Genomic DNA, 27,284 nt, shown 5'->3' with positions numbered 1-27,284 from the left:
ACTGAAAACTCCAAAGTGGTTTGAGACAGCAGAGGAGGAGGACAAAGGAAAGTAGGATCAAAGGAAGGAAGGGTAAAAAGTAGAGAAGAAAGCAGGGTGGAGAGATGGAGCCAACACAGTACAAGGGGTTGGGCACCACTTCCGGGCTAGGCTCAGGGCTTAGGTGATGACACTAGTGGGTGGATCCCCTTACCTACACCGAGGAGAGAGCTGCTCATTAGAACCGACCTGGAGCCAGTCACCGGGAAAGGAAATCAGTACTCAGACTCGTTACTATGAAGCTACCCTTTACATGGTTTTAATTCACAGGATCACTTTTAAAGCCTCTAAGTCTTCGTCTCCTCCCTGGGCAGGAGACAGGCTGCTGAAGGGGCTCCCAGCCTGGCCCTGGAAGAGGTCACGTCTTCACACTTCCTTAAGCCACAGAAAACTTGAACCAAGTGGTGTGGTCATACTCTTCCCCGGGTCTCAGCAGCACAGGGGGGAAGTGGGGCTGTGAAGGAAAAAACAGGACAGGTGACACTTGCCAGCCCGGCTGCACCCTTCACCATTCAGGTTGGCTGTGGACTGGTTTCTACAGCCGGCTGCGCCCCTATTGGTTTGCAGTGAGCTAGCCACGTCACTGAGCACGTCGTCACAGCAGGACTCTCCCAATGAGGGAGGCCAGGTATCATTTTACGTTCTGGTTTTACGAGCTGGTGCCTTGAGTGCTCCTCCAGGCAGCAGCTAGAAAAAGAAGCCACCAGTAAGCAAACAGGAAGAGAAGGTGGGATCATTTTAAAAGTGTGGTTGCAGGGGGTGCCTGGGCAGCTTAGTCAATTAGCTGTTTGACTCTCGATTTCGGCTCAGGTCATGATCCTGGGGTCGTGAGACCGAGCCCTGTGTGGGCTCCGTGCTGGGTGTGGAGCCGCTTAGGATTCTTTCTCCCTTCCCCTCGGCCCCTCCCCCAAAGGAAAGCGTGGTTGCAGAAGATGAGCCGGTATTGACAAGGAGCAACATTAAACTGAATAAAGGCTTCCGAGACACAACGGAGATTTAAAAAACACGTAAGTGCTATGTTAGTAACGTGGCTAAAGGTTTCCTTATCATGACTGGGAGAAGAGAACCCCCATGGACTTTTGAATCACAAAGACCCGAGTGTCAGGACCTCTGTCATCCAGTGTGACCTTGCACACAACACCACTTGAGAAGCCGGGCTGGAGCTTTACCTGATTGACGGCATCAGGCCAGTTCTGGGTCTCGAGGCAGAAACCAGAGTGCTTGGGATAGACCGCTCCCTTCTTGCCCCTCAGTGTGCCATCCAGGAAGTTGCCTGTGTAAAACTGGACCCCCGGCTGGGTGCTGTACACTTCCAGGACCCGCCCACTCCCAGCATGACGGACCCTGGGGGTAAAGCAGACCACATCAGCGCAGAAGCCAGCAGGGACAGGCAGAAGCTGGGAAGCAGCCTCTGAGACCGTCATCAGACCCCCCACAGAGCAGGGACAGGTACCCCGAGACAAAGATGGGAAGAGCACGGCAGGAGATTCTCGCAGGCTCCGGGGTGAGGCACGAGCAGGTGGGTCTGAGGATCCTCCAATGACGACTTCTCACTCTGACCTTGGCTGCTCTGGGGAAGGCTCACCCCAGCCGGACAGCCGTGTGTGTGTATGTGTGTGTGTGTGTACAGCTAGGTTGAAGAGATGCAGTTTTCAGGGCCTGGAGGGGCTGAGACTCTCTCATAAAGAGTGGGAGCTCTCTGCCTGGCCTGGCAAAGCCACCAGCTATGTCTTTTGAAAGAGAAGAGATGCTTTTCTAAATTAAACCATCCCCCTTCCCTGGGGCTCCAGCAGGCTACACTTTTTAGTCAGATCCCCCCTGAGAACAGATGCACTGTCAGTTTTTGCTACATTTACTGTTTCCGTTTTTTAAAACAAAAAAACCAAAAAACCAGTTCTCTACAGAGCTGAGAGTACCTAGCCGGTCCCATACTTGGTGTTGAAGGGATACGGATAGAGCCTCAGGCTTACCCTCTTGCTGAGGTCAAACATCCCAACAACGTAGCGTCAGTCAAGAGGTTCAGGGAGGGATGTCTGGGAAGAGGAGGGCCAGGATTTGAGTAGTGGAGAGTCTCCTCGAGGTGGGGAGAGTAGAGAGAGAAATGTGAGCAGTAGGCTAGAGAACAGCAGACTCCGGCAGGAAGAACACAGGGACTGGGGCTCTGAGGGAGAGAAGGCATTCGAAGTTTCTACTGGAGTCTGAATCATTTTCTCTGCTGTATTTCAAATCCATTTATTCTACAGGCATTCTTTGCTGGTGCCAAGCACGGTATTCGGTACTAGGGCAGAGGTGGGGATTCTCAGAGACGAGATGGCGTAAGGAGCTCAGAATTCAGTGCGGAAGAGGGAGAGTGCACACACAGGCCTATGAGACAAGGCCGCTGGTGGTGGGTGCTCAGGAGAAGTGCGGCCTCTGACTTTCCATGGAAGTGGACAGGGCACGAATCACAAATGAACAGAGTACAAGGGGCTCCAGAAGTTCAAGGAAAGCAGAGGTGACTTCAGTCAGGAGGAATTAGGGCTTCTAAGAAAGGGGGCCTTAAAGAACAGGCACAGATGGGGAGCGAGGGAGCAGAGAGAGACAGGATGCCAGGTGGGAGCACAGGGCTCGTGGCCCAGTGGGGGGAGGGGAGAGAAGTTCCGAGGAGCTGCTCTGTGGAACAGGAGCTCTGAAAAGACGGGGGATGTGGTATTTGGTCCCTGCGGCATCGTAAATGCTACTGATAGGGCCAGAGAAAAGGCTCCTCACAGAAGACGTGGAATCTCTTCTTCCCCACAGAGACAGGAAGTGGAAAGGACCTACCGTGCACAAAAGCGTTTCTCTTTAGATCCCTTCAGACAGAAATTGTGGTCAAAGCCATTGATATGGAACTCCTGCAGGTGTTTTCCAAGCTCGACTGGCTTCCTCAGGTCAAAGGCAGTTGCTCGCACTGGAGCAACTTCTCCTGGTGGGAAGAGGGAGATAAAAAGGCAGCGGGCTGAGGTACTCTGGCCAGGCTTTCTTGAAAGAGGAGAGGGACTCTATTTCAGAGCCTTACTCCGTGATCCAGTTTAGTTTCTGTCTTTATTTAAAAATTTTTAAAAATGTGAGCATAGTTAACACACAATATTGCATTAGTCTCAGGTGTGCAACGTAGTGATTCAGCTTCTCTCTACATGATGCTGTGCTCGCCCTGAGGGCAGCCGTCTGCCACCAGCCGGCACTATCACAATACCCCAATACCCCCGACTACATTCCTTACGCTGGGCCTTTTATTCCTGTGACTTACTGCATACCTGCAAGCCCAGTTTAGTTTCTTTAAAAGCCGCCTTTGTCCTAGAATAGTATCACATATTTGAAGGTGAATACAAATGCCAGTCAGATAACATACTCTTTGGGGGTTAGAACTACTCTTGGCTTTCATGTGGTCAGATGAAGATGTTGTAGGAACTTGGTTTCTCTGCTATTTTTAGAAGAGAGAGAGGTAGCATGCAAAGTGGGTCTGAAGCCTTAGGAGGCTAAGAAAAATCAGGAACTTGTCCCTTACCACTAAAAGATTTATTTTTTATTTTTTTTTTTTTAAGATTTTTTATTTATTTATTCGACAGAGATAGAGACAGCCAGCGAGAGAGGGAACACAAGCAGGGGGAGTGGGAGAGGAAGAAGCAGGCTCATAGAGGAGGAGCCTGACGTGGGGCTCGAACCCGGAACGCCGGGATCACGCCCTGAGCCGAAGGCAGACGCTTTAACCGCTGTGCCACCCAGGCGCCCCATCCACTAAAAGATTTAAACAAGTAAAAGGAGAACCAGCTTTAGCTGTTCAAAACATTTAGTTCTGCTTCTGTGTGCTCTTAAATACTAGGAGGAAACACAAATCTCCTATCTTTGGGCAAAAGAGGGCATCCTTTTCTTAAACTCGGAGGTACTCTTCAGAAACATGGTCTTCCTGGTATGTGAGGACTGGAGTCTGTGAATTCACACAGAGCTGCGAGGACGCCTGGGGTCCAAAGCACCCAAGGGGGACACGGAGGCCTGGCCAATACCATCCTAGCATCCAGTGTCCACTGTTCAACCAAGGGAGTTAGAGAAGCACACAGAACAATCCTTCTCTTACCAGAGTCAGCTTTAGGAAAAATTAAGTAACATTCTTTTTGAAAACATCCTTTAGAACCATCTATTTCCTTTGCCTTGGTTCTGCTTGTAAGAAAAAGGATTTTTGAATGGGTAATATTTCCTCATGTAATCTATTTATTTATTTATTTTAAAAAGATTTTATTTATTTGAGAGAGAGCACAAGAGGGGCAAGGGTCAGAGGGAGAGGCAGACTCCCCGCTGAGCAGGGAGCCCGATTGAGGGCTCGATCCTGGGACCCTGGGATCACGACCTGAGCCAAAGGCAGACGCTCAACTGACTGGGCCACCCAGGTGCCCACATGTAACCAATTTAAAAGGTAACAAATGTAAAAGGTACAAAATAGTATATAATTAAAACAGTCTCTCTCATCTTTTTTCCCTACAGATCCAATTTCCTTCAACAGAAGCAACCGCTGCTGCTTCTTCCTCACGCTTCCTTCCAGAGACGACGATATCCAAACGTGTAAGTGCAGACCCACCACGTACACACACACAAACATAGAGCCTGTTTCCACCTTGATCTTTTTATTCAATTTGTCTTGGAGCTTGTTGCTAAATTTACTCCTATGTATTTCATTGGACAGATATGCACTCGTATTTCTATTTTTTCTCTAATAATCTGTCAACTTAAAATTTTTTTCTGGCATCGTAATTGCAAATTTATATTTTTCTGGAAACATATGCATTCCATCTATATTACTCTCATTTATGTGTAGAGTCGAGGAAGACAGTAACCGATGATCCTTTCGATTTCATCTGTCTGTGGTTATTGGCCTGGGCTCATTTCTAAATTTGTGCACTGAATAGGTTAGCTGATGCTTTATCTACTTTATCCCCTCCAGTGAAGTAGCCCTTGGGTTTATTTTGTTATTTTTCAAATATCTTGCATTAGATGCCTAATTATTTTCACTTTTGGGGATTAATAGGAGTATTTAGTGCTACAATGTTCTGAGCGATAGGCTTTATATCATATATAGGAATTTCCGTTATATGTAATTATAACATCATATTTCCATTTATTATATATTCCAACATGTATTATGTATATATTTCCATTATATATAATTACGACATATTATTTACTTATTTACACATAACTAGGTGTTTCTAGTTTTGGGGTTTGAATTCCCTTTTGATCCAAGAATTATTAAGAGTTAAAACATTTCTAGGTCAGTATTGGCTGTATTACTCCTATTTTGTGAAACGACCTTGAGGTTTTCTTTATGGTCTCAGATATGGTGAACTCTCATTTTAAATTGCATCCTTTATCATTACAAGGTGCTTCCTTTATGTAATTTAATGCTTCCTGTCCTGAAATCAGCCTTTACTGATATTAAGATTGAGACTCCTGCCACTTTGGCTTTCATTTGCTTGGTTTGCTTTGAAATCTCATATTTTTAACCCATCTGTATGACTTGGTTGTACACAGCATTCTGATGGATTTTGCTTTGTGATTCAGTCTGAGAGACTTTAATAGAGGCATTTTATGGCATGACAATGACATATGTATGTTCTAAGTATTCTTAGTTCTGTCATTACATTTTGTGGTGTGCTTTCTGTGTTTATGAATTTTTGTTGTTGCTTAATTTTAAAAGCTTTTACTATATGGTCTATGTATGTGTGTCTTATCACTTCAAAAGTTTATAATTCTGTCTTAGTGGTTACATCTATATATAAGTAACTTCAATATAATATACTTAATCCTCTGTTTCTTAGAATCTGCTAAGCTTTTCCTTTCTCACCCTTTCTCCCTTCTCTTTGCTACCTGACTTGGGGTTTCTGATGCTTTCAACTGTTAAGAATCCTAATAAAGGCACTTTTGTTTCCCAGTAGATGGTGCTAGAGACACAATATAAAGGGCTTGCTTCATAAACATCCACCTCCGAGTTCAGAGTCAGCCCTCTAAACCCTGATTAGTTCTGGGAGAATGAATAGTTGAAGTTTTTGGGTCCCTCAGGCCAAAGGCCAAATCCTGGATGGTAATGACCCGCCTGGGTGCTACTGTCTTGTGAAGTCTGGGTGACCACACTGATTTTTAAAAAGGTAAAATGTTTCCTTATGAAACAATTAGTCTGGGAAAAAGCAGTAGCTGTTTTCATGGGCTCAAGAAGATTTTAGTCTTACCAACCCACATTCTTTTTTTTTTTTTTTTTTAAGATTTTATTTATTTGGTAGAGAGAGAGACAGGGAGAGAGGGAACACAAGCAAGGGGAGTGGGAGAGGAAGAAGGAGGCTTCCCACTGAGCAGGGAGCACAATGTGGGGCTCGATCCCAGGACCCTGGGATCATGACCTGAGCTGAAGGCAGATGCTTAGCGACTGAGCCACCCAGGTGCCACTTACCAACCCATATTCTGAGTATTAATTTATGTTATGCTTTCTTCCCTAACTTTATATGGTACTCACAATACTTAGTTCCTTAAAGTCATGCTTGACTCAAAATTTAACCTTTATGACAGTCCCAATGTAATTCTGCACAAGTCAGTCAAGATTATTTATTTCTCTTGACTTGAAGGTAAGAAGAAAGTCATGGCATTTTCATGAACGAGGGAGCCAGGGTATATTTCAGGTCTGTTTATCTGATACTGAGCAATCTACAAATCAATGTATACGTTAACTTTTCTCTTTGTCAAATGAAGCTATTATTTGCTGCCTTACACATTACATGGAAATATCTGATAAATGATAAATGGTTTCAGGAGGGTGGCATAAATAAACAGGCCAAATTTCAGGATAACATATGTACCACAAAGGAGAGCCTAGAGGGGGTAAGACTTCAGAATGGCAGAGAAGCCCTGACTTAAAAATGAGAAATTTGGGATAATTCCAAAATGAGATTTTTGCCAAATAAGAAAAAAAGAGAGAGGGTTCCAATCTCCGTTTTCCAGCCTCAGGCTGACACATGTTCTTAATCAGGGGGCATATGGAGAATTTGGAATTTGTCCCCCAGATTCACTGGGTCTTTGGCCTGTCTCGTAACTGGAATGTCCTCTCCGTGCCTGCCTCCACCACACCCTGGCGAAGTTGTTGGAGAAGACTTACTCTGCAATGCCGCTTCCTCTGTGAAGGACTGGAGCCTCCACAGCTAGAACTGCTCTCCTTTTCTACTTTGTTCCTATCATACTTGGAACATACTTTCTTCAAGACATTCATCACATTAGGCATAATTATAGGATTATATCAAGCTCCTAGAGGGCAGCGGTTGTGTCCTTTTTATCTTTGTACTCTATGAGCATGAAGCAAGCCTTTACTTGATTGAAAAATTGATGAATGAATGAATGAAGTAGAGGCAGCAAAAACAGGGACCACTGTGAATGTTGTTACATCCTGTGCCAAAGTCAGAATGAAAGATCTAGAAAGGGCTTTAGGAATTACCTCATCCAGTCCCCTCACTTTGTGGATGATAAGACTGGGAGGTCCCCAGCTACAGGGACTTGCCCAAGGTGACACATCTCCATAATGCTAAAGTCTCCAGGCTCCTCACCCTGGAGTGGCTTGGTTACAACCCCTTCCACCCTCAACCCTCCAAGTGTTCTTGCTTTTTCAAAGAATTTGGAAAATCAATGTGCCGTTCTTCTAATTTTGGTCTATCTGCATATGTGACTTTGTGCTTTGGTGCTAAGAATAGAAGATGTCAAAATAGCTCTCTCAGCAACGCTGAGTGTACAGAAAATGAGGCGGAGATGGAAAGGGTGCCCCCAGAGAGGATGTCACATCACCAGACTTCGGTTTTGAAGCCACCAGAAAGCTAGGGTGTCGGCAAAGAGAAGCTGTTTTCTGAAGGGGCTTTCTTCATGCTCCGAAGTTTGGCTGGCCATGCACTGAGCTCTGAGCAGCAGTGCCATCCTGCCTGGCAGGTGGTGGGCTCTGACCCGGAGGTACGGGCTTACAGCTCGGGGGCAGGTGAGCAGCCCGGTCTGGCGTTTCTACGTCCCCATGGCAGGGAAAGCCTGACTGCTGGCCCCACTCAGATTCACCTGAGGTTCCTGTCATAAATTTAGAGTGACACCAGTCCCTGTGTGGGGGCAGCTGTGGAGGGTAGGTGGGTTGGGTTTGTTAGGAGAATACACAGAAGGGGGGTGAGGGAGTGGAGAGCACAGGCAAAGGGGTGAATCTGATGATGGACTTCTGATTCAAATAGGTGGGGAGCGAGCTCGTGAGCAGGCAAGGGGCAGTGAAAGGATGGTAGGATGAAGGGACTGTAGGTTTGTGTGGCATCAAAGAATTATTGGGGCTGAAACAGACATCTTAAAAAGGCATTATAGATGGCTACAGTAAGAGGTGATGACGAAGTCAAGGGTATGACCCAATGACCATGGGTTTGAGTAACTGAGAAGGTTGGGGGACAAGATCATTGGAAGGGAGGATGTCAAGAAGCTGAGAGGTAAGTATCATCCATGTGGATAATGCAATAATTAGGGACTATGACAAGAGTGGTGTTGGAATGACAGTGAGCCAGGAATGAGCTGATGTCTATAGACGACCTCAATAGATGTGTCACTCTGGCAACTACAGCTGCCCCATCCTTGCAAGATGATGTAGACCTATTAATTGGAAAGAGGACTCTAACATTCCAGATCTCTCACAAGGTGTTAAATCTTCCTTTTCCTATTTGCATTCCTGACAATTATAATTACCTGCCTTCTGGCAGCAAAGGAAAAACTCACTGCCTTCATGAAATCCATCTGCCTCCATTCATATCTCTTACCTCACTAAGGGGTTCTTATATGAATTCTATTATACAGACTTCGGCCTTTTCCCCATGACTGCTTGTGGCAGATTTTACTTTTCAAAGATGGCCACACCGGTATGTATCCCATTCCACAGGCTCTACTTACAATGTGATGTGGACACTCCTTGACTGATAGGTGGCATCTTTGTTCCCTACCGTAAACTGGGAAGGACCCTTATAACTACCTCGACCAATAGAATACGGCACAAATGATGCTATGTGATTTCTGAGGTCAAGTTATAAATACAGAGTGGTTTGGGCTGGGCCCCTGCTCTTCAGGATATTTGCCCTTGGAAGCCAGCCGCCATCTTGTAAGGAAGCTCAAGTCACATTGAAAGGCCATCTGCGGGGTGTTCTGGCTGATAGCCTCAGCTAGGCTCCTAGCCAGTAGCAAGCATGCGAGTAAATGAGCCCCAGACATCACATGCAGACACAAGCTATGCACTGTCTAAATTCCTGGCCACAGGAACAATGAAAATAATACGTGAAGTGTGGAGTAATTTATTATATAGCAATAGATAACTAGTATATTGCCTTCGGATGTTTTCACCTCTTGGTGAAAATTTGACTAGTCTCGACAGGAGGTTAGTGCACTCTGCCCCTCCCTTTATTACATAGTCAGAAGTATCTTGAAGTGGTTCTACCTTAAGAATGCGAAATTACTTTTGGGTGGGGAAAAAAACAAATACCAAGTAGTTAGTTCAGGCATTTTTGAGTAGCTTTTATGTACCAGGCATGAAACTGACCTCAGAGAGCCTAGACTCTAGTGAAGGAGACAGATAAATAAATTAACGCTGAGAGGAGAGTGTGACAAAGGCAGCGAGAGTGGCATCCAGGGGGCTCTCGTGCAGCAGAGAGAAGCAGCTGTGGGGTCAGGAAAGGCTTTCCAGACATGGTGACAGGAGCCTTCTCTTGAAGGATAAGTCGGGACTGGCTCAGTGGATAGGGTGCAGGACGGAACCAGCATAGGAATGGACTCCTGTCCCCTGCGAAGTTGTGTGTAGAGTGCAGGCAAGATACATTTGTATCACACATATCCTAGAGACTCCCAGCTCTGACTTAATTTGGGGGGCAAACGACTTAAGAAATGGAGTAGAAGGTGAATTAGTCCTTTGAACTTCTGATCAAACACTGACTCCAGTGAAATGGTTTTTTGTAACATCTGGGCATGAACACTATCTCCGTGTCTGACTGAGAAAATTCACCTGGGGTGAATTTTAATTTAATGCTTTTAATTTCTCATCATCAGAAATAGTTCCTTCCTCTGCCTGGTGGCCCTAGTGCCTGACTCAATGAGAAGATGAACAGATGGTCACTGCAAGAGTCACTGTATCTCCACATTCATTCATTTTTAGCCCCTTCCCGGCAGGTCCCCTTTCTCTCTCATCTTCACACAACCCAGTAACACAAGTGCAGCCATAAAATCAGAGTCCCACCGGACAGTCCTCAGCAAAGTCTTATGTATAATAACAATTAAAAAATATTTTGGGAAAAGAGAAAAAAAAGAGAGAAAAGAAAATCTGGCATAGACTTTCCAGAAAAATTTGGGTGAAAGGAGAAATTTTTTCCAACAATTTTTTTTTCTCCCTTAAAAAAAGAAATATATAAAAAAAGAAATATTTTAAAAATTGAGTATATTATTTGAAAATTATTTTCTATGATTCATCCTATATTTCAATGTAAATCTATGTAAGACATCTTAGGATTTAGAAAGACTTACTAACTGACCTTGGGTAAGTTTCTATGCCTCTATAAGATTCAGTTTCTTTATTTATAAAACAGAGCTAATATTGGTGTCTACCTAAAACAGATATTGTGAGGTTTAACCGAGAGAATGATATGAAGGAAGTCCTATCTCTAGGGAGTACCTGACACATAGTGCTCTGTCTTTCTGTTACACACACACACACACACACACACACACACACTCCAGAAATAGAGAATAGAGACAGAGAGAACAAAGAGTACAGTTATTCATTATAGCATAAATCATTGATGCAAAAGGAAGGTACATTTTGCTTCCAGGGAGCATTGCCATTTTCATTAAAAAAGGATTCAGGGTTTTTTGGTTTGTTTTTTGAAGCTTCCTTCTTTAGTGATTTTTAAATCTAGAACTGTAGTTTTTGAGTCCTCAAATATACTCCCTTGAGAATATTGTAAAAGTTATGGGCGCTCTCTAGAAAAATGCATACAAATGTAAAGAATGTTCTCAGAACCTCTGAAGACCAGCCATCCATGACTGGTTAAGAATCCCTGACTTCCAGGCCGGTGAATGTGTTCCACCTAGACCACTACTACTCAGCACCAAGCAAGTCGCCCTCTCATGACCTGATACGAAAATGCACATCTGGAATGTTGCAGTCACGGAATCTCGGGTGTTTGGTCAAGAAAGGCAGTCTGGGAGTCTACTGGCAGATTCCTCCTATAGAAACGAGGCGAAGGCTTTGCACAATACATCGGGGCCTCCTTCTGGACTCTCTACGATTCCTCCCTATTCTTGCAGGACGTACAACAATATGTGAAACACACAGGAGCTTGTCTTAATCTGAGCAAATCAACAACTTACAGAAATTGCAGGAAAGTGAAGCATTGGACAGTGGAAATTGCCCCTAACGACAGCTCAGAAAATGGGGCTGATCAGGCAAACTGTGTCCCCCTGGGCGCCAGCGGCTGTGAGGAGTCGAGGTCACCAGTGACTGTTATCAGCCTCCCAGGAGCAGCATTTTGCTCCCTTGCTTGACAGTCAAACTCAATAGATCTTAGAATGGAGTTTAAGAGGCAGGCAGCCTGGATGTAAATGCTGTGCTGTAAAAATGTGTGGAGGCTGCTTCGCTTCTCTGAGCCCTGCTTTCCTCATCTGTAAACCGGGGGTAGGAAGAGTCTCTACTTCATGGGATTATGAACATTAAACAGGGTAAGGCACGTAACGCGCCCTGCATCCTACCCGGCGGCAGGAAGTACTCTGTAACACAGCCGCTTGTGCGGAACGTGGCCAGGGGTGATGACAGCATGGACTCTGGAGTTAGGGAGACTTGGCTGCAAATCCTGACTTCCCCAATTGCTCACCTGCTTCGCTCGGTGCAGCTTAATTCACCTCTCCAGATGTCCGTTTCCTCGACTGGGGCATAACTGAAGCATCACACCTCTTTGAAAGGGTAGTTGAGTGAGCTAACGCGTGTATGTGCTTAGCTCAGCGGCTGGTACGTACTCAACACTCAGACATGGTGGTGATGGTGATGAACATGGTAACAATAGTAGTTAATCCTTACAAAGCTCTTATGAAATGCCAGGAGCTGTTTTACGCACCTTACATGTAATATCTCATTTAATCTTCGTGACCAATCAGGCAGGTCCAGTGATTACCTTTACCTTACACATGAAGTTTGCAGAAGCTAAATAAATGCTCCAATGTCACAGAGATGGATTTAAAACCGAGGCAGTCAGGGTTTGAGTCCATGCTTTAACTACTTTGTTTTCCTGATGATGTGTCAAAATCAGCATTTAAGCATTCAACGTCATACCAAGGACTCGCTAAGGTCAGAGGCATTTTCCATTTCCAGCAGAAGCGCCTTCACCTGTCCCCATCACTTTTCATGGCATCCTGGGACACCCAGTGCCCAAGAGCAGGGGCACTGCTAGGGCCAGATGTTGATCTGTGAGAACCAAGACTGCCTTCCCCAAATCCTCCTGGATCCACCGGGCTCAGTCCCTCACGGCTCCAGCAGGAGAGGGACAGCCCTTCTGCCTGACCACACAGAGAGATAGTGTTCGGCGTTTGCTTGATGATTTCAAACGGGGAACGTGTTGGGGCAGAAACATTTTCCTGCATGCTTGTTCCGCCGCTTCACAGTAGCTTGGGCAGGCTCCAGCGACAGTGGCGTAATTAGGGAGCCCAGGCTCATGGTAGACCCATGGCTTCCTGCTCTCCTCCAAGAACCACAGTCATGGTTCACAGAGGCCAAGAAAGGTGGTAACTGAAGAGAGCCAAACTGCATTAATGGCCCGGGGTCAGAGAATAGAACCAGTAGAGGGGAGAGGGAAGAGATCAGTCCTGTCTTTCTGGTCAACTGGCACAGTGGTAGCACCAAGAAATGGCTTTATGTGGGAGACCTAGCCCCTCTGATCTCCATCAGTGCTCCCCTTTCTTGCAAATAGCTCCAAATAAACCTACACTTTTTTCAAAGCACACCCCAGTCTCTCTTCCAGAGACTGGGGCCCCACGCTCCCCCTACACGGAAATATCAACCACCAGGACTGCTCAGCCTCCTATCGTTTATCTGGGACAATGAAGGCCTGTGGAGTCAGCAGGAAGGGAGCCTTGAAATGCAGAGCCAGCCTCCTGGGTCTCACTATCTGCAGGATGTGGTCAGCATCCTCCCTGGTATGTGTGTTCTGCAGACCTGCATTCGATTAGGTCTTTGCAACTGGCCCTGCCTGGAGGGTCAACTTCACAAGCTGAATTTAGGAGCTGCCCTCTGCCCTGGGAAGAACTCTGGAATGGAATGGAGTCCTGGAAGGCGAGATGGCCATGCTCACCAGGAGCCAAATACAGATCTGCTCAAATGCAAATCATCCCCAGGCTTCCCCCTCTTCTCTGAAGGGTCGCAAAGCCTTCGGGGAGCTTTGGGAGATGGAGCACCTGGGCTTCAGTGAGCAGAACCTGCAGGCAGTTGTCACGTGGTCTCCGATCTGCGGATGATCGAGATGAAGATAGGGAAGGTATTTTTCTCAAGCTAGGACAGACAGCATGACGCTAGGAGGCAGATTCGCTTGGGATAACAGAACCAGGCATCCAAAAAACTGCGAAGTGGGGGTAAAGCACTGGCTACAGGATGAAATTTGTGAATAATGGCAACAGATACAGTCCCGAACGTGTGTCCAAAAGAGCCAAAAACCAAAAAGCAAAGGACACTGCCTCACATGACATTGTAACTCTAACCCTGGGCACGAAAAATAATCTTCGGAGGTTCCATCTCCTTCCTTGTAAAATTGGGACAACATAGCCCCTATCCCATGAAGTTGCCATGGGGATTAGAAGTTACGATGGGCGAAGTGCTTAGCATGGGGGGGACGATGACCATCATGATGGCGATAGCTAACAATGACGCGGTTCTTCTAAGTGCTTCACACCTAGGCAGTCGGGCTCCAGAGCAGCATTCGTAGCTATCACGTTATACCGCTTCTCGTAAACGTTGAGTCTAATTACCACAGTTATTGCTGACTAGGGAGATGTAGTGAGCCACAGCCTGTGCGAAAATGACTTTAAGGATGTGGTTGGCAGTAAGTTCCACGGGAGTCACATCAAGAGTGCAACGAGGTGGTAACAGTTCTTGATAACGCTTTGCAGTGCAGGCATCCCAGACGGAGAGGCCTAGACATACAGAAGCCGAATCACAGGACAGTGACCAGAATGGCCAACTCACAGCAGAGGAAGAACAGCTCTTCCTGGAAGAAGAAATGACTTGGGGGCAACAGGACAACTATCTTCTAAGGCCTTGAGCCAAGAAGTAGGCAAAATGGGGCTGGCTCTAGACAGATCCCAGCTCAGTTTCAGGAAGGCCTCTCTGACGTGCTGGCCCAGGTTGGACAGGGACCACCCTGAGTGCCCACGGAGCCTACAGTCTGGGATTCACTTTCCCGCCTGTGACCTTCCAAGACTGTAGATCCACTGGCCCACATGATAAAAATAATGATGCAGGTTGTTCCCTTTAGGGACACAATGGGATATCCAGTTATTTCCCTCCTCTCACTTTATTAAATCAAATTGTTAGCTTGTCTTATTTAGGGAGGCCATTGGCGGAGAGCAGCTCTTTGTATAATGGCCTATAGAGAGGCCCAGGAATGGGAGAATGAAGAGTTGAAGGAGGGAGGGGAGCTCAGGGGCAGCAAGAGGACAGCAGGGTTGTTGGGGGAGGGACAGGTGCCCAAAAAAGGAAAAAGAAACAAACTTGAGGCCGGACAGAGCTTTTCAGAGCTTTTTAGGTGGCTAGAGAAAGGGTGGCCTAGGACCACCACCTGGGGCTTTCTAGAAACCAGACCCAGAGGCCCTGCTCCCTCAGACCAGAGTCAGGATCTGCACATTAACAAGCTCCCCAGATGATCCGTGTACGCACTGACGTGGAGCTCATCTAAGGTAGACCCAGGCTCAGATGTGTCGTGCATTCATCTCAGTAAAAAAAAAGGGGGTGGGGGTGGGGAGGAATGCTGGGGCAGCGGGAAGAGCGCCTTGCCGCGGGAGTCTGGTCTCCATGGGGACGGCCCAGCTGTGCTTCCAGCCCAGCTGCTCCAATTCTGTCTGTGGCTTTATCTAGTCAGGTTCAGAAGTCAGTCAATTTGCATAAGGAAGCCGGCGGTAATGGGGCTCCTGGGCACAGGTACTCATCTGACACCTAATTAAGCCATCTTGGTATATCATCTCTAGAATGCCTGTTATTATTTTAAGAAACAACATAAAGAGAATGATAATTAAAAGTAACACCCTGGGTGGGAATTTGTCTTCATTCCAGTGGTTGGCAAGTAAAGCACCCTGGGATTTTTTTTTTTTTTTTTGAGGTAACATTTCTATAAATTTTCATAGATCACACAACCTCAAAGCTTGTCTCTGCTGCAGTTTTTCCCCTTCCCTCTGCCGAAGCTTTGGGTTTGTGGCTTTATTCTACTGCTGTTTTCTTTCTTTTTCTTTTTTCTTTCTTTTTTTTTTTTCTCCTCACTGAGCATTTTCTGATTTTACTTTGACTGGCAATGGGGGGAGGGTATTGTTTCTGGATATTACATGTCATCTGAAGCATAAAGTGCTAAACCCAGTTCCACATTGTTTTCAGGTGAGAAGGCAATTTTACACTTCACAGTTGGGCCCACTTTTTTTTTTTTTTTTTGAGGTAACATTTCTATAAATTTTCATAGATCACACAACCTCAAAGCTTGTCTCTGCTGCAGTTTTTCCCCTTCCCTCTGCCGAAGCTTTGGGTTTGTGGCTTCAGATGGCACCCAGGGATTTGCTGCCAGTGGAAAGTGTGCCCACTGTCTGTCCGCGGACTTCCCACAGGGGCGTTCCTGATAGACCTGGTCTCCAGGTTCCCCCGCCAGCGAATCCATCAGGCCCCTCGTGTCCTTTGCCATGTGCCTGGGCCCAGTGTCTCTGACCTGAGCCGCTTTGGTTGGTAACAGTCTTAGCGACCTGCCTCACATCCTCCTTCCTTCCTGACAAAACTCCAGCTTCGGAACATCCCACGGTCCACCGTCTCTGCTCCTGACTTGAAGCTCCCGAGACAATCAGGAGGAAACCGAGACTGAGGCCACCACGGATTCCTGGTCTCCATCCCCACCTGAAACCCTCCGACAAACATTTTACTTGCCCCTCATCGGCTCCTCTCCCCTGAAGAAACCTCTTCCTTGGCGCTGCATCTCCGCCTCATGGAGGCGCCCTGTCTTCTTCCTTTCCCGGGTTTCTGAAAGCATAGTCACCACCAGTGGTCGCAGCTAGCTCAGTGGGGGGCTTACAGATGAAAGGACTCCCCGGCCCCACACCAAAGCAAAGGAACCAGGATCTCCGAGGTGGGGCCTGAGACTTTGTGTTCAAGAAAGTTGCTTGGTTGGGAACTCCTCATGGCCTCTGCTCCCTGACTCTCCTTCCTCACTTTCAGTGACTTCTCCAGTGGCCGGAGCCTGGCTTCTACCCTCAGCACTCTGTGACACGAGGTCAGCAGGAACGGCCACTACAGCCCGCACGCTCTCCCCAGGCCTCCGCAGGGAGAGTACTCTGGAGTACTGATGCTGTTGGTCACTCCAAGACTTCCGGTCACCTTTTCTTTTCTCTGCCTTCTACCTCTGACCATCTCCCTTGGTGCCTTTCGTGTAAGCTTTTCTTGCACCTTAAATATCGGAGGTGCTTTCGCAAAAGTCTCTCCTTGCTGCTAGATGCTCACAGACACTAAGAAACTTCTTGCAGCCCAGGGTGATCTTGAGCAAGCCTCCTCCTACCCTTATCTCTGGGCTCCCTAGCCCCATGGGCATTACCTCTTCTACTGTCCTGACCACATTAGATACTTCACTTCCTGTGAGCTTCTCAAGAGCAGAGCTAGCGTTCAATCATCTTTCCATGGCCAGCGCCTCAGGAAGCAGGTAGCAATCAGCAGGTGCTCCATAAATGTTCGTTGAACTGAATATGTCTGCTCTGAGTACTTGTGTGAATCAGCCTCAGGCCCATGGTGCAAAGCCCACAGTTACATCTCAGCTCCTTCAGAATGGGGTGACCTTGAAGGAATGAGCTGGAGCCAGCCCCTGTCCAGACCCAGGGTGGGGAGAGTGGGCGTTAAACACGGGCTCTCCACGCGTGGTAGTCAGAGCTCTAGCAAGTAACATCTCTTCTGGCAAATGCACTTGTCGTTAGCCTGAAATTTTCATAGGAGTTACATAATGCCTGGCCAAGTGCTAATTTCTGAGCTTTCTTCCTGCCAAATTTCCACCATGCTGGCTCATGTTCGCCAGTCTTGTAGCAGTGATGTGTTTTCTATCAGGGAACACGAGGACTGCTTTGGGACTTATTCTGGGGCCTCATAAAACTGTTCTTGGGGCCCTTTTATAGAGAAGGATTCAGTAATGCACCCATTTGGAGAGTATTATTGCTACCAGGAGAAGTCCTTAAGAGTTTCTGTCGTGAATTTCCTCGAACTGTCTAGGAGCGACCTGTCATAGCAGAAACAGCTCCAGGTAACTAACATTTCGTAAGTACCAATATCATGAGTTTCACTTTTTTAGTGTTATTCGAATCCTTCCTTTAATAACACTAGTCTCCGTTCCTCAAGCACAGGACGTGTGCTATATGCACGGCAGTGTGTTCTGCACGCAGGTGGGGCAGATCTGTTTTGTTCAACATTGCTTCCCTGGGGCTGGCATAGTACCTGGCACATAGCAGGTGCCTGGTGTCGGCCGGTGATGGAGAATGGAAAAAAGAAGAAACTTGGGGAGCAGACCCGCAGCTAGAGGTGCCTGTCTCCAGAACTGCCGAGCTGAAGGTGACGACCAGGACACCATGCTCTGGCGTTCCACTTACAGTGAGGCCCCAGCGTGCCTGCCTGCTCCCATCCTGATGGCCAGGCCGGGAGTCTTACTACACCAAGGGCTGGTGGACACAGAAGGGCAACTGCATTCATCTGATCGAGCAGAAAAAGAGAAGCTGGCCATCCAACCCCCACCCCTGGCAGCTGTTGCTCCTCCAGAGGGAACCTTGGAGAAGTTACTTTCCTTCTGGGAGGTGCTGCCTTCCTCTTCTAGCTAGTCTTCTAGCTCCCTTCAGAAGATCAATTGGTGATGAATTAGCAAAAAAATTGTAAAGCCACCCTGAAGATTACCAAAAGGAAAACACACTGTTGCTCATCTCCAAAACAATGGCTATCTTATATATATAATACTACGTAGTACGATGACCATAAACTATCATTACCTTGAGAAAGGAAGAGAGACCAGACGACCGCCCTCCCCCCCAAAAAAAGACAAACCCTCAGTGGACCAAGATGATGTGATCAGCTCATACAGGGCTTTACACAGAATTCTGGGGGCCCATGAAGCCCCTGAAGATCTCTTATCATCTTCCCAGACATACATGTATGGATCGTGGTTATGAATATCTGGGTTAGAGATTCCATGGAATCTCTGAATCAGGGTTAGAAACGGACAGGATTTCAGAGTTCAACTGACAGAGTTCAACTGATGGAACCCCATCTGATGAGAGTTAGCAGATTAGGTTATGAGGCCCAGCGAGTTTTCCTGGGTGGCAGGAGCACATGGCTGGTGGGAAGTAGAAGGGAGACCTGTGCCCAGGCTTTCTGAATCCCGGTTATCCTGCACTGTTGTGTTCATATGGTCTGTTGAAAACAAATGTCAAGAAGGGAGAAGAGTGGAGAGAGGCTGAGTGTAGGGAAAGGAAGGAGTACTTGTCCCTAGAATGTACAGCATGGCTCTTACTGGGTTTCATTTTTCTGTTTAGCATAGTTTTCTAGCTTTAAGCCGAAGAGACCAAGCCTGAAGCTGCCTTCCAGCTCCCTACTTCCAACCGGTAACTAAGTCCTGCGAGGTCATCTCAGGCAGACTTGTGGAGGGGAAGAGAAGAAAGGTGAGCTCTGGGCACAGGGTAAGCTCTAAACAGTTTCTGTCATTACACAAACTCTTGAACAACAAAGAATCTATTGTTTCCAGGAAGTGGGGAAAAGATTTCTAAGGCGAAATAATAGCCTTGAAGAGTAGGGGTTTATGCAACGGAGAAGGGGGAGTTGGGTAGTCCCTGTGGGTGGCAGGTGTGTGGGGTATGAGTGAGGCATGCTGGGAGACGGGTCTGGGAGGCAGCTGGTGTGTGGTCTGGGAGCCATCTAAAGGTTTTTAAACTGTAGGGTATCGAGGTAAGATTTGCATTTTAGATAGATAACTTTAGTAACCAGATGGAGTCTAGATCTAAAGAGATTCCCCCCCCCCAGTTAGAAAGCTATTTTCCAGATTCATTTGTTCCTTCACTGATCCCAATATGTGAAACTCATAATATAAGCCAGGCAGCGATCTAGACAAGAAAAGACAGCCTAACCAGGATAGTGACGATGGAAATAGAACCATATAATTAATGCACACTGAGGAGACAGATTCGAGAAATACTTAGGAGTTAAAAATCAGCAGGACTTGATGATTAACAATATTGGGGGGGAGGGAGACTCAAAAGGAAAGAGGAAGTGTATTGATGCATGGTTGAAACTAATATTATGTCCAGAGGATTTTTAGGTTAGTGAAAGCTCCGTGTGCTATCATAATGATGGATACGTGTCGTCGTACATTTGTCCAAGAGCGAACCCTCACATAAACTATGGACTTTGGGTGATGATATGTCAGTGTAGGTTCATCAGTTGTAATAAGTGCTCCACTCTGGTGGGGGTGTTGGAAAGCAGGGGGGACTGTGCATATGTGGGGGCATGAGGTATACGGGACATCTCGGTACCTTCTGCTCAATTTTGCTGTGAACCTAAAACTTCTCCGAAAAAGATACATTCTTAGTTTAAAAAATCGGCAGCACCTGATGACTAACAATACTGGGGGGGGGGGAGCGGGATGCAAAGAAAGAGGATGGATGCTGATGTAGGTTTGAAACTCGTATCATGTCCAACATTTTAGAATCATATAAAGTCCCAGGGAATTTCCTGTAAGAAGCTCCAGAATGATTAAAACACGTAGATCAAAACAGTTTTCATTTGCACCATCTTTGAACCGGGAGATGACTTCGGAATTTGTTATTTCTCCAGGGCAGAGACTAGACTTGCCCTAGGGAAGTAATTATAAAATTGACTGAATTGTAGGTTGAGCCCAGAGAGGGTGAAATAAAATACAAAGGTTTTTGCTGGGCCTTTCTCCACAGCCTCATGATAAGCCTTTCATACCAGAATTCTAATTTTGTCAAAATGGGGTTGCTTTCATGTAATTTTAGAAGGCGCTTTCAAAAACCGAGAGCGGCAAGAACAGCAAGTGAACACAGATGGGCTGGGGGACAGAGTGGGTTGTGTAGATTTCTATAAAAATAAAAGGTATCTTTTCTCAAGGAAAAGAATAAGATAGAATTTTACTAACGTTACTTTAAGAGGCAAAAACCTAGTCAAAGCATTCATTTTTTGCTTTCTTAATTCCTCATCTATGACTGCAAGTAAAGAACAGCAAAATTAAAAGAAAAAAAAAGCTGTCTGCTGCAAATGCGTCTAAAGACACGTGCTCGGTTCTGCACAATGTTGTGTACATGATAATATCTTGCTGGGCAGGTTGCCCACACGGCCTCCAAGTCTCACAGTTCTGTAAAGCGAAAGGGGGACGTGCAATGTTTACAACCCTGGGAATGAATTAATCCCCGGGGAAACCGAAGCCCTGAATTTTCTCACCTGCTCACATTGAGCTGGCTTTGTACCTGAGCAGGGCTCCAGGGACCGATTTCCCCTTGTTGCCACTGGACAGAACAACTCGACTCAGGTCCCGAAGCTAAATGCCCCTGATATGGCTGCACAGGGATCTGGCGCTGGAATGTTCTCTCTCTGTGGACACCGATCATACACTGGTCCTTCCTGACAAACAGCTCCTGGGAGTTGCACTTTTGGGAAACTACAGGGACAGCCCTGAAAACAACACACACACATACACTCAAGAGGATCCAAAGATGCCCCGGTCAGAGGATGAGCCCATCCTAAGTAGTGGCAAATGCTTTATGGGCTGCAATTTTTTTTTTTTTTTTAAAGTAGGGAAGAGAACTGCTCAGAAGAAGCAAAGCTAAACTAACTGCTGAGATGCAAACCCAGCCTGACAGCTTAGCTGCAGACGCTGCTCTTGGTCTCCAGGTGAACCAAGCTCGTGGCCCTGCAGAGAGGCCTTCCGGTGGTGCAGCCGTGGAGCAGGAGACACCTGCGAGCAAGGGCCACGTGACCCAGCACCCCTGCCAACTCCAGAGCGCACAGAACGACACCCAGAGCAGGAGCTTCGGAAGCAAGGTGATGGATTCTATTCTTTTATTCAACACATTTTCTTCTCCCCCCCACCACCCCGGGGGAAAAAAAAGCAAAGATGCTGGAGTCTTGCAGCCTAACACACAAAGGGTATTGTTTGCCTGCGTTTGCCTGGAAGCCTCCAGGAATGACAAAATGGCAGAAATTTCTAGGGGGAAAGAGTGTGTGTGTGTGTGTGTGTGTGTGTGTGTGTGAGAGTAAATTATTTGAATGGGCCCCTTTGAAGGCTTCTGCTACCCCCACACTAGCTGAGGCTTTTCCACTGAGGTTTGGGAAAAGGATAGCTTTTTAATATCACAGAGAAAGGGGGAGAACGAAGAAGCCACGTGATACAGGCTGTTATCTTCTGTGTTTTACTATCTGAAAGGGCTGAAGACATTTTATATGCTCCCCACATGGCCAACAGGAAGAAAGGCGGGAGCAGAACAGGAGCCCGAGGCTGCCAGAGGTCTGGGCGCGCTGCCTGGGGTAGAGGTCCAAACGGGGGCTATGAGTTTAAGACAAGGGGATTTCATGATACGTGCCTGCTTTGGCTCCCTCAAACCGTGTGCCAGCGCAACCCTTTCCTTTCTGTGTGATCACGCCCACTCGGTACACCTGCGACAGGCAAAATGGAGGCCAAGGCTGTGTCCCTCCCCCAGATAGACACAGGGGGAAGGTCCCTTTTTACTGAGTACCTTGGCCACAGTATGACAGCTACTGTACAATAAGAGGTGCTACTTTCTCATGACAGTGGGTTTTCCCTTCACCTGAAAAATTATTTACTGAATATCTACGACCAAGGTGAAAAACACCCGCAAAGTTTAGATCTGTGTCAGCATTTCCCTCAGAAATAGTTTTTCTGAAGGGCAAATAAAAAGAAGGAGTTGAAAAACAAACATAAGTATAAATTAATAGTCACAGAAGGCAGGGGCCTGGGACTACTAAACATCTTTGTACCGCGGAAAGACTCGAGCTTCGAAGCAAGCCTGGGGGCCTTGGCAGAGAGTCAAGAGAAGGCTGGCTAAATGAAGCTACAGAAATTGCAATTTGTCAGATGAAGCATTTGGGACAAACCCGCACAGAATTCAAAGAATGATCTGATAAAAGTCCTCATGGTTGCAGTGTTGCCCCGAGCTTCCTCCGAATCCACCACAAATTCTCCTGCGGAGCCACCCTTTCAGATAGGTTTCGCAGCTGTCTCTTCTTGGGATATTGGGTGCAGGTAAGGAGTTCTCGGTTTCTTTTTTGGTACAATGACGGTAAGGGACACTTTTCTCTCTGGGAGCTCCAAGTAAAAATAATGAGGATCTTTATGACCCTAAAATGAGAAATCTAAAAAAACCCCCAAACACAAATAAGGATTTGGGGTGGAAAGCAGAGGATGGGGGATGGTGGTAGAGGAAAAGCCATTCCCACACAAGGAGACCAACATGGCCCGCCAACCTCTGCAGGGCTTCCCCGAGACCAGGCAGCAGCAGCCCCACGGAAAGCCAGGGAGAGCCGAAGGGTCTAGAATGAACTCACTGCCCAGCACCCTGCTGGTTAAAGGAGGCATCTCATTGTAAGTGAATCTTCCAGGTGACAGAAAGCTCCCCAGGTACGTGGTGAAGCTGTTCTTCCACTACGTTGGTGAACTTCCCACCACCTTCCACAGAGGTGCCCAGCGTGCCTAGTGGAAGACAGCGGCTCTACAACAACAGCCTGCTCGCGACCGGCGCTGGCAGAGGAGGGGACCAAGAGCAGCAGGACAAGGGACGCGTCACCAGACAAGGCACTGCGTACGTTGCAACAGCACAATGACCTCCGAGGTTACTGAGGGGCACGGAGAATAACTCTGAGCGTTAAACTGGTCACTTCTGGTGGTGTTCCTTTTCCACATTCCCTTCCTGGTCAGTCTAACGCGGCCAGGCACTTCTATTCATGCTCTTTAGTCTCAGGAAAGCCTCCTAGCCTTCCATCTTGGTCCTTCTTTTTTTCCTCCCCTTTCCAATATAACTGGTTTCCTGTTTTCTTTGCAGAAAAGTCAAAATAAAGGGAGGAAAACAGAAGCTGTACAACTTCTATAAAAGGTAGAAAAGAAAGGAGAACTGACAAATGTCGTTTTTTTTTTTCTAGCTTAACTTCCCACGTCATGACTACATGGTGATCTTGGCTATCCGCGTCATCAAGAAATTACTTTCCTTTCCCCTCCTACCCCACCTCCCCATCCCAGAACCCTTCTCGACATCTAACCACATGGTAGGGTCTGCGGAGTAAGGGTCCAGTGGAGAGCCTGAGTTTGAACACCAGTTTTCCTAGGTCTGAATCCCAGCTTCCCACCACTTGTTAACTTGGGTGAGCCCAAGTTACTGACACTTCTCAGGCTCCAGGTTCCCTATCTGTTAAAGAAGAAAAATTAACAGAACCTACCTTATAGGATTCTGGTGTGGATTATCATTTATAAAGTCCTCTCTGAAATATTAGCTATTATTACCGTAAACCTTCACCTCACCTCACAAATAAACAGTATCTTCCTTTTTCTCAATTCGGCACAACCACAATCTCTAGATACTGCATATCAATCCCCAGAACTCTTAACCGAGTATGGCTGGTCTAACGGGTTTCTTGTACCACGTCTCAAGGAAGTGGCCTTGTGGTTCAGTCCACTTCTGGCTGAATATCCGGAACTTTAAGACTGGACTCAGGTACACCTGTGAGTCTGCCCTGTGCAGATCAGCCTTGAACTCCAGACTAGCCTAGGGTCATCCAGGGCCATCCCGAGTCACCCAGGATTGCAGCCATAGCAGAGTCTGGTGCAGATCTGACATGGCCCCAGCCAACCCCTCTGGGCCCATTGGTTTTCTACCACCGAAAACCCCAAATGCTTCAGAAGCCCAGCACTTTCCTGGGGATAGTTCTGCCATTCCTGCACTCCCTTTTCCCTGTTCATCTCTATCTAAAACACCTTTCCCCTGGTTGCCTGGCAAATCTCCACCTTCCCTTTCAGGTTTTATTTAACTCGCATCTCCTCCATCTGGGAGCGCTTTTCCTCTAAAGCAGGTCTCTGAGTTCCACCTATTCTGACATTTTCCAGGTTAATGGATAATATTCTGGCTGACTCCTCCACTAGACTGTCGACTCCTGGCGAGCCCAGCAGCAGAGGGGAGGCATTTCCAAATGACCAAATGACTTTGGACTGGTCTCAGAATTAAGCCACACGTTCATGGGCTTTTGGTCAGTGTTAAGAATCTGATGAAATCTGGGCTCCCGGAGATTTGTTCTTGGCTGAAAGAGGGTCAGACATGTTAATTCTTCCCTCCGGGAAGTGCAGAGTAGAAGTGGCTACGCATTTTTGCAGGCAGTTCCGAAGGAAACATACAATTCACTTGTTTCTCACAAATTTCTGACAAAGGGGAAGAAGAAACAACCCTATAATTTCAGTTGAAGTGTCACTGGGCAAACAGACATTAACTTCTGTAGGACTGGCTAATGTCTGGGTAGGTAAAAGAGACTGACGGAGTTTTGTATGTGGTCTGAAGTTGTTGCAACTGACTTTCATGCCAGAGTTCTAATGGATTTGAAGGGCGGGAGAAAAATAGCAGTAAGATGTTATATTAACAGCCTCGTGGAATCACAGAATGTAAGAGCTATAAGTGATCTTTCAGGCCAATTACTGGTTCACAAGCATGAGTCCACGACAACATTTTTACTGGTCCACAGAAAACGGAGATATATTTGGATAATCTATCACATTTCTTTGAAAAGCAAGATGAATTCAATTTAAAGTGTTGTTCTTTACTCCAAGATTAAAATTTCCCCACTTTTGTGGTGTTAAAATATTTTCTTTTATGAAAAGATGGTGATTATAAATAGCAGCTTGGGTTTTAAAAAAATAAATATAGTCTATTTCTACAACCCCCCCCCCCCAGGCTCCACGCCCAACATGGGACTTGAAATCATGATCTCAAGATTGAGAGTCACATGCTCTACGGACTGAACCAGCCAGGCACCACTAGCCTATTTATTTCTGTTCCTCATTATTACCCTGGTTAGTTTAAATTATTTTTTAAAATTGAAATATAATATATATACATTCTCATTAGTTTTAATAGCCCTATATTTATGATCACTTTCTAACTTGGCTAAATGAAAAGTTGGGCAACCGCATTGTAAGTCTCTCAAATTATTTTGTAAAGAAAATTTACTGGTCCATAAAATCGGATTGCGTTCAACATCCCTCCCATTTGCAGAAAAGGAAATGAGGGCGTAGGGAAGTTAAATGTTAAAGCATTACACATACACTGAAGGTTGCCTAGCAAGTTAACAGCAGAGCGCAGGGCTCTTGCCTCCCAGGGTCCAGAGCCCTTACAGCCTTATTCAACTTCACAGGTGTTCAAAATTAGTACAAAGTCTAGAATTTGATCCTAAAACCATTCACGGTGCAGACCTGAGCTGAGCATGAGTTTTCCGCAACCTGTGAGATTACACGTTAAGCTCTCTGGTGCTTTGCCACAGTTCTCTCTTACCATCGTGACAATTAATCTTTACACGGCATGAATTATGCATTTTTGTGATTTTCATCTGATCAAAACGCAACAGGACAGCATGAGATTTTATAAATATACACAAATAAATACGCACTAATTTCATCACGTCCACCGGGAAGCTACTGAATTCATTTTCTTCCTTATCAGTCACAAAACAGCAGCCGCCACCATTTTTCCCTTGCAGTTCACAACACAGAGTTCTAACGCCAGCCTGCGGCATCTAGGACAAGACGGGCCAGCTTACTCACCCCCACACTGAGTCATGTAAATATCAGAAGATGACACATGTTACCAAGACAAACGCAAAAGACTTTAAACTCAGCCCTGGAGCGAGGAAAACTGTGATGCAAAAATTTTTAATCCATTTATCTTGATTTCTCATTATTATTCTAATTAGCTTTGTAGTCCCTATATTTATGGGTTCCTAATTCCTGCTGTTCACGGAAGTTGCCACTTAGTATGCGGGCTCACAATCTTTCCATTTTCCTCATAAAAATTTTGAACGAGTGGCCATAAACACAACCCCATTATTTTAAAGACGCCAAAATAAATCAAAAGCCCTTACCTATAAAGTAAGGCAGGTGTCCAGGAAAATTAAAATAATGTCTTACTTGGAGCCCTGGGTTTTTAAAAAATTTTTTTTAATTCGAAATAATTTTAGACTTCAGCGAGGTTACAAAAATAGTACATCTGTGGGGGCGCCTGGCTGGCTCAGTCAGTAAAACATGCAACTTCTGATCTCAGGGTTGTGAGTCTGAGCCCCACGTTGGGGGTAGAGCTTTCTTAAAAATAAAATCTTTAAAAAAAAAAAAAAGTACATCTCTGTACACCTCTCCTTTCCCCAATGTTAACATCATAGATAACCATGGTACAATGATCACAGCTAAGAAATTCACATTGGTTCGATACTACTAACTACACGCTTCACTAGAATTTCACCAGTGTTCCCACTAAGGTCCTCTTTCTGGCTCAGGATCCAGTCCCGGATCTCCCATTGCATTTAGCTGTCCTTATCTCCTTAGTCCCTTCTGTGACCATTCAGTGTTGCTTTGTCTTTCATGACATTGACCGTCCTGAAGAGGACTGTACTGGTTCATGATTTTGTAGACTGTCCCTCAACTGGGTCCACGTGATGCCTTCTCCTGGATGGAACGGAGTTAGGCATTTCCGACAGAACACGACAGAGATGATGCACTTTTTCAGTACATCATAGGAGGACACAATACATCTTATTAGTGGTGATGTAAAACTTGATTATTTGATTATGATGGTGCCCTTGGCTTCAAATTGCTCATATTCTGTCATTCTAAGCTCTTTATTAGCCAAGGACACCAGCAAAGTGGTAGCACCCCTTCAGGGGGTGGGAAGGGGGGACA

The 27,284-nt window shown here is 46.2% G+C and overlaps 1 protein-coding gene across 2 annotated transcripts in view; it reads right to left on the bottom strand.

Annotated features, from left to right (window-relative positions):
• Positions 1–282: 282 nt before the first annotated feature.
• Positions 283–27,284, bottom strand: part of GALM (galactose mutarotase) — a 110,037-nt gene continuing 83,035 nt past the window's right edge. For both annotated transcript variants that reach the window (XM_040623129.1, XM_008700214.2), the window contains exons 5-7: positions 2,842–2,983; positions 1,209–1,383; positions 283–493 (exon numbers count right to left, since the gene is read on the bottom strand). In XM_040623129.1, the coding sequence (XP_040479063.1) occupies positions 416–493; positions 1,209–1,383; positions 2,842–2,983 (395 nt within the window). In that variant the 3' untranslated portion in view covers positions 283–415. The remainder of the gene's footprint in view (positions 494–1,208; positions 1,384–2,841; positions 2,984–27,284) is intronic.

This window comes from Ursus maritimus, unplaced genomic scaffold (genome assembly GCF_017311325.1).
Source record: "Ursus maritimus isolate PB19 unplaced genomic scaffold, ASM1731132v1 scaffold_6, whole genome shotgun sequence".
NCBI lineage: Eukaryota > Metazoa > Chordata > Mammalia > Carnivora > Ursidae > Ursus > Ursus maritimus.
Note: the sequence above shows the minus strand (reverse complement) of the source record. Positions and strands in the feature narration are given on the sequence as shown.